This window comes from Odocoileus virginianus, chromosome 6 (assembly GCF_023699985.2).
Source record: "Odocoileus virginianus isolate 20LAN1187 ecotype Illinois chromosome 6, Ovbor_1.2, whole genome shotgun sequence".
In the NCBI taxonomy this organism is placed as follows: Eukaryota; Metazoa; Chordata; class Mammalia; order Artiodactyla; family Cervidae; genus Odocoileus; species Odocoileus virginianus.
The window spans coordinates 17,030,899-17,038,916 of NC_069679.1; the positions used below are offsets into that span (position 1 = coordinate 17,030,899).

Below are 8,018 nucleotides of genomic sequence, written 5' to 3' on the forward strand. Positions count from 1 at the left end.
CAGGCAGTTTGATTCAATCAGGAAAATGTATCAAGTATTCTAAAATATGTCTTGTGTAAATCTTGTCTTATTCTGAATAAGCCCTCTGGCCCTGACTCTTTGTAAATGTGTAATTCTCGGCTGCTTGAACTTTCTTTGCCAGTGGACCAAATCTGTTAAATTTCATCTTTCAAATAAAGAAATCTTGAAATAGAGATAAAAATTACTTGTCTATGTCTTCTTTTTTTCAGTAAAAGCTTCATATATATAAGGGCAATTAATGCCATTCAGTTCAAAATGAAAGGACACATATGCTGTCATTTAAAAATAGATTGAATCTGACAATTCTTACAGATTTCAGTGATTTTAGCTCTGGCATTATTATTTCAGATTCTCTCTTTCTTTTTCTTGAACTATTTCCATTAGGAGATTTTCTATCACTTTTCCCCTATGATACCAGAAGAAAATAAAAAAGAATATTCAGGTTATAAATTAGTTATATATTTTACGATCTTCTATTTAAAGACATTTATATTGTACCATGGCTTATTTATAACTCAGTATTTAATCCTTTATTTTTCACAGTGAAAGTCATTATTATTCACCCCCTTATGATATATTTCACATGATAATTTATCACAAGGCTTCCCTGGTGGCTCAGATGGTAATAAGTCTGCCTGCAATGCAGGAGACCCAGGTTCATTTCCTGGGTTGGAAAGATCCCCTGGAGAAAGGTATGGCAACCCATTCCAGTATTCTTGCTTGGAAAATCCCATGGACCAAGGAGCTTGGGTGGGCCACAGTCTATGGGGTCGCAAATAGATATGACGGATGTGACTAAGTGATTAATGCTTAATTTATCTGGTTTCATATACACTTAAAATATATGTCATTAAGGATGAATATTCTTTGGAAGGACTGATACTGAAGTTGGAACTCCAATACTTTGGCCACCTGATGAGAAGAACTGACTCATCTGAAAAGACCCTGATGCTGGGAAAGATTGAAGGCAGGATGAGAAGGAGATGACAGAGAATGAGATGGTTGGGTGGCATCATTGACCCAATGGACATGAGTTTGAGTAAATAAATCAGGAGATGGTGATGGACAGGGAGGCTTGGTGTGCTGCAGTCCATGGGGTCACAAAGAGCCAGATATATTGAATGACTGGACTGAAGGATGAATATAACATATGAGATGTATTACAAAAAAAAGAAAAATTAAAATATCCAAGAGACTTTCTTCTAAAGCTCTTATTGCTGTCACAATTTCCCTTAAAATTCACTATTTGAAAGATTGTATTTTAGTCTGTTTATTTAGTTATGTAAAGATATTTATTTATTTGGCTGCACTGGGTCTTAGCTGTAGCATGCAGGGTCTTTAGTTGCAGCATGAGAACTCTTAGTTGTGGCATGTGGGGGTCTAGTTCCCTGACCAGGGGTTGAACCTGGTTCCCCTGGATTGGTAGCTCAGAATCTCAGCCACTGGGCCACCGAGGAAGTCCCACTTTATTTAAACAATATCTCTCAATTTTCAAAATAACAGAAAACAATTGAATAGAAGATGTTTTAAAAATAATTATTTACCAACATTCCAAAATTTGCCCCTATTTCCTTTAGAATATCATCATCAAAGAAGATATCTTTTTAAGAATCAAACACAACTCAGAATAAAGATCATAATGATGGCTTTAACATAATGAAATCTCTAGACATCTTTTAACAAGATATCTTTAGTTTTTTTGACTAATAAGAGGAAATTTTCCTTAAAAATAATTTTGGTAAAGTGGTATATGAAAGTAGTAGTGAAGTGGTATATACAGAATATTTATAGTATTCATTTAACATAATCAAATAGAAAAAAATTCTTTCTATTCAGTGAGGCTATATATTTAATATATATGTCTTATTTAAAGATAAGCATATTTATAATGATATAGATGTTGCAGGCTCATTAAATTAGTAATGCACAAAATGAACTATAATCCTCATCTAAAAGCAAACATGAGCTTCCCATTGAGCAGGTTGTGTCAGAGCAGTTTGTAGTCCTGTGAACAAGAAACCAGGAGGAGAAGGAAATTGAAAGATGGTGATAAATTCTTTTTAATTTTTTAAACTGGGATGATTATGAAGAGCTAAACTAACTTGCATTGATGCCCATTTTGGTGAGACATTTGAAAGGAGGGCTCCCCCCTATTGGAACCTGGTGCTTTTTAAGCTAGTGTCCACTCTTCTTAACAACACAAGAAAGTGGTGAAACAAAGAGTAGCCACTTACCTCTGGAGCAGCAGCAACAGATGCCTTGAATTCAGTCTGAGTCACAGACTATGACTCCAAACTTCACGTATTTGAGCTACAGACCGCTTTTTTTGACATAAAAAAAAAAAAAAAGACCTCACAAAAAACTCACTCACCTGTAGTGAAAACGTTGTAAATGAATTTAACAGATCATTTCCAACATAATTATGAGAAGCAGTACTTAATACAGTAACCATTAAACCCTGTGTGAATCTCAGTCTTCATGTACACTGATTTTATTATTAGAAGAATTTCTTAATGCTACTTTTCCTGAAGTTGCAGATGAGTGGACAAAGGTGGAGAAGCTAGCTAAGAGAGGATACCAAGAAAACCCCTCCACTTTTATTTTCTCTTGGGTTCAACTCCAGTGGATGGAGCTAGTTCCATACTATTTTGTTCAAAGTATCTAGTAAAGTCATACCATTGCTGATGACCCAGCCACTTCCTAAAAAGGGAAAGACATGTGGAAGACTGGTACCTTTTATTGTGCTAATTTTGGAGAATGTGAGTTCCATGGTGATCTAAATTCTCTGAATTTTTTTTTTGTTGTTGTTCTTAAGTTGAAAGAGAAACCAATATTCTTTGATACTCAATCTCTTGAGTATATCATATGTACAGATGTATAGGAAAACAAGCCTACCTGTGGTGTATAATAGCGTCAGTACCCAGCAGGGAAGATGTCTCCTAAATAGAAGGATGCTTTCCTAGATCACCCTGGGGAGTCCATAGATTCTCCTTCACTGGTCTTAATGTGGAAGCCCTGGGTGAGAACTTCATGCACATCAAATAAGATGTGCACCATAAGATTCTGGTGGTCTGCTTCCTACAGACCATGTTGTAATTATCTTTCTTAAATATGATCCTATAACTTTTCATGCTTCCCCTAAGGACCTTCTTACTTCTTGCCTGGAGGTTTCATTAATATTTCTTGTAGGTTGGCTCATAGGGATTATTAGAAATAACCTGCTACATTGACTCTGGGGGGACACTGTGGTCTTCTTAAGTCTGTATTTTTCAAGCAAGTATATGTGATTTTGTGCTGTGGGATTACAAAGAGTGCCTAATTAATACCTTCTGAGGAAGGGACAGTTTTACTCAGAGGAGATAATTTTGTATTATGCCAAATATGTGTATATGCCATGAAACAAAAAGTATAATTTTTAAGATAAATTTTTAATTTAAAAGAAATATTGCCTCTACATGCCCCACGTTTTCTGACCACAGGTGCCAAACATGCTTTGGTGGTGGAAAGGTCTGAGAAACACTGTACTAGAGTACTTCATCACCTAGCACCAATGGGCCTATCTCCCTGTTCTCCGTATGGACACCTAATTTCATTCCCAGTATGGCTATAGCTAAGGAGGTGTTCTCTCATTTTAGGTAGATTGGCTTTTAGTTTCTGATTTCCCTGTCACAGCATGGGGTTTGGGCACAAAAATGGAATTTGTTATCGGTATAATTCCCTCTAAACATTTTTCTTAGACTTTGTCTGATAGCCTTCTGAGAAGGACAAAAGTATGTTTAAGGCATGGTTGCTCCATACTGCCAGTGGTAATGGGGTTGTTACAATTGATTTAGGAGGAAGCAGTTTGAGTAAAAATGCACATTTAGGAAAAAGATTATTCAAGGTAAAATAAGAAGATTGATCTGCGTGAAGTGCAGGGCCTTAGTGGATAAGCAGTAGAGAAGACTGAATGGAATATCTATTGAGTGAGCATTTGGAAGTCAGGAAGAAGAGTTTGTACTTTATCTGTAAGTGATAGAGGTATGAAGTATACTCTGTTTTTGATGTGAAGACAACCTCAAACAATGGATAATATCCATGACTATGTATTTTATTTGGTGGCCTGTTGACCCATTTTTTTTTAAGAATACTTATTTTCTGAATTTAGAGGATTGCACCCATTCTTGAAAGGCTCCCAGTACACATTCATTTGATTCTTTCACCAGATAAGATTAAACCAGCAAAGATACATCACACTTACATAAAAAATATCTATCTATCTATATATAATAACACCATATACTCAGTGATGTTGTACATGTTTAAAATGTTTATTCAACATTTATCATTGAAGAGTTGAACTTCTAAGGAACTGTGAAAACCAAGGCTTTCCCTTTATTATGAGTCAAAATATGACTTATTGTAGCCATTCCCTATCACTGTTACTATAAATAGTTAAGGTCAGAAATGATGAATTCTGATTCTCTTTTAAAGATGTCTCAGTTTTGATTAATTCTTAATCCCAGGACTTTCTTTAGGGCATCTTTCATGTCTTTGTTTCGGAGACTGTAGATAAGTGGATTTAAGAGCGGAGTCACTGCTGAGTATACCAAAGTGATGATTTTTTGCATTCCTGCTGGGTTTCCTGATGTTGGGCTCACATACATCACCATAAGGGTTCCATAGAACAAAGACACCACCATTAGGTGGGACCCGCATGTGGAGAAAGCTTTAGTTCTCCCAGCATGAGAGGGAAAACGAAGTACAGCTCTGAGTACCAGTGTATAAGATCCCAAGATGCAAAGGAAGGGGCCAAAAATTATCACTGAGTTGAAGGTGTAGCAAATAAGCTCAGTGGAAGGAGCGGGGATGCAGGCCAGTGCAAACAATGGGCCTGGGTCACACACAAAGTGGTCGATGATGTTGGGTCCACAGAAGGGAAGTTGGGAGATAAGGACAATGGGGACTGGATAGCAGAGAAATCCACTCACCCAACAAACACAGACTAGGATCACACAGAACTTCCCAGTCATGATGGAGGGGTAATGCAGTGGGCAACAGATGGCCAGGTACCGATCATAGGCCATAACTGATAGGAAGAAACACTCTGTTGTACCAAGTGAAAAAAAGAAATAGAATTGGATGAAGCAGCCAGTGAAAGAGATGGTCTTGGTATCAGAGAGGATGTTGACCAGCATGTTTGGGACAGTGGAGGAAACATACCAGATCTCTAGGAAGGCAAAGTTTCCCAAGAAGATGTACATGGGTGTGTGAAGCCTCCTGTCCCATTTCACTGCACAGACAATAGCCCCATTCCCCAGCAGCGTCAGGAGATAGACCACCAGGATTAATGAGAAGAAGAACATCTGCATCTCCCTTTCACCAGGGAAACCCAGAAGGACAAACTCAGTCACAAAATGCATTGTTTTGTTCTGGGATCCCAAAGCTGTTAGAGAAACTGAAGTTAACAGAGCAATGAATAATCATGAACATTTTTAGGTTTTGCTAACAAATAGCTTGGAAAGGTACAAAGGTTGGGGTTGCAAAGAATTGGACACAACTGAGCAACTAACACTTTCATTTTTCACGTTCACTTTCAATGCCCCTTTGAGCAGTATGGAGGAGAATGCTTTATCCTTTTTTGTTTTTTAATAGATAAGAAAATGGAATATCAGAGATTTAATGAGTTTACTTGAATGTGCAAAACCAGTAACTTCTAGATACACTGGCTTATTTGGTTTGAAACAAATCCCACTTCATTTCAAATATTACTATAACCCTGAGTCTTAGTAATGTTTCATCTTTTAGGTTTAAATCATTATCCCTTGTATCCTACATACAAATATAAACTTTAGACACATCTTTTTTGCTTTGAAATAAAGTTGAGTATAGATCTGAAGCAAATAGCTGTAGAAGTCCAATTAAAAAGCATGCAAGAGTGGAAATGCAGGGTGGGAGTCTTAAGCCTGCTTGCTTTTGCTGCTTTCAGGGAGGTGCTGCAGATCCCCAGGATTCTATAAAGTGGTTTGAAAACCATCTATCCATTTTTCTCTAGGTCACATTCTGCTATGTGGCTTCTGGATTTGTTGAATAGTTCAGCCCAATCCCCTCCTAAGGAGCTGGTTCTCCCAAAGCACTATTTTTTTTTGTTGAGAAAAAAAAAATCTCCTTTATTACTTGGGACTCCTCTTGTTGAAGCTACACAAAAGAAGTCTAATTCCTCTTCCATTATGATGATGGTGGGGACTTAAATAACTGATGGCAGCTATTCTGTCCTCTATACGTGATTTCTTTTGGAAGCCATCATTTTCCTGGTGTGTACCTCAAGCTGCACTATTTCACATCATAATTGAGCTCTTGAGGTAACTTGCAGCTGGACATGCCAATTTCTCTAGAATGTAAAACCACATGACTTCGTTTTTGCTAGGAATTAAGCCCTAAATACCATAACTTGTCTGCTCATTATCTTGCTTTTACCTAATTTAATTTAATAATGAATAGAGAGGTCACTTTAGGTTGTGCTAAGACCAGAAAGATGTTTCTCATACTGGCTGATTTAGGATTTGGGACAGGACTATAAACTTGGATAATTTGCTAAAAACCGTCCTAAAACTATTTGTATAGGTTCATTTCTATGTCCTAGAGTTTCCTGGTTAAAGATCAAAATATTTGACTGGGTAAGCCACCATCAATATTTTAAAATCCATAATATATTAACTACAAAATAAGATAACTGGCTATATTACTAATGTCATTGTTAAGATACTCACAAAGTTTCATCCTTTTGCAGTTTATACAATCTTCAGAGTGCAAAAGGCTTGACTCTCAGTAGTTCAGCAAACCTGGAGCAAACTCAGAGGATAAATGTTTTATTGCCAAGGTAGCTTTGGATTTTGTATTGATTAACAGTATTTTTAGAATGATGACAAAGGTTGACTATAAGTGTGACTCATAAACATGAAAATTTAAATTTTGTCCAAGCAGTTTAGTTCAATGGACTACAATTGTAATGACCATATGTATTAAAACTTATAGAAGAGTTATAATGTCAAATATGCTTTCCATAACCATACCTATATTTGCCAGGCCACATGTTGTCATTTTGCTTGGAAAATATAGTTACTAGGCTTTCAGCAAAAAATGTTGAATAATGAATTTAAATTGTAGCATGTTATCCATTTTACTTATTCATTTGTGTGTTTCATAAATGTTTATTTACTTTTTATTATATTTCTAGCAGTGTGAAAATTCTGGGATAATGGTAAACATAGGAAATAAAATTCATCCCTTTTTGGAATTTATGGTTTATAAAAACTATCCATATTGTCACTTACATTTGAAAAGTCACACTGTCTGTGACTGGAGCTTCCTTCAACTGTGTGTTTCACCATATACCCAACTGTGTACCATGCACCTAAAAAAGACATATATTCCAGTTAGAGCTAAACTTAGATAAATCTATGTAGTGAATGCAGTAGCATGATAACATTTTATTTGACATAAGTGAGATATTATTGGCTTTTTAAGACAGAAGGCAGAGACCTGAGACATGAATTGATTAACTGCATTCATCTACTGGAAAGTTCTTGGTACCAAGATTAGAAATGTAATTTCAATTCATGGTTTTTGACCTGGAACTGAGCCTCATAAATCTTAACTCCCACTTGGTCATTTGACTTCATAATGTTTATGACCTTTTGATGTTTGTGCTGCAGTGAAATTTTAGTTACTATGGAATATAGAATCAGAGAAACATGTATAAATGAACTTCACAGATAATTTGGAATCTTTGCATCCATTTCTATTGCCTCCACCTCCAAAGTATATCTATTATAAGCTCAAATGATGAATTTATTTATTTATTTTGGCTGTCCTGTGTGACATGTGGGATTTTAGTTCCCCTGACTAGGGATTGAACATGTGCTCCCTGCAGTGGAAGTGCAGAGTCTTAACCACTGGACTGTCAGGGGAGTCTCTCAAATGATAAATGTGAGTCCACCTTTTTCTATTCACCTCAA

General features: G+C 36.4%; 1 protein-coding gene across 1 annotated transcript; it reads right to left on the minus strand.

The window, feature by feature from the left end:
• Positions 1-4,499: 4,499 nt before the first annotated feature.
• On the minus strand, positions 4,500-5,619 carry LOC110133393 (olfactory receptor 11H6). Its single transcript, XM_020887272.2, is given in 2 exon segments — positions 4,500-5,474; positions 5,476-5,619. Coding segments are annotated over 2 exon segments (993 nt in total). The 5' UTR covers positions 5,494-5,619.
• Between the last annotated feature and the right edge of the window lie 2,399 nt (positions 5,620-8,018).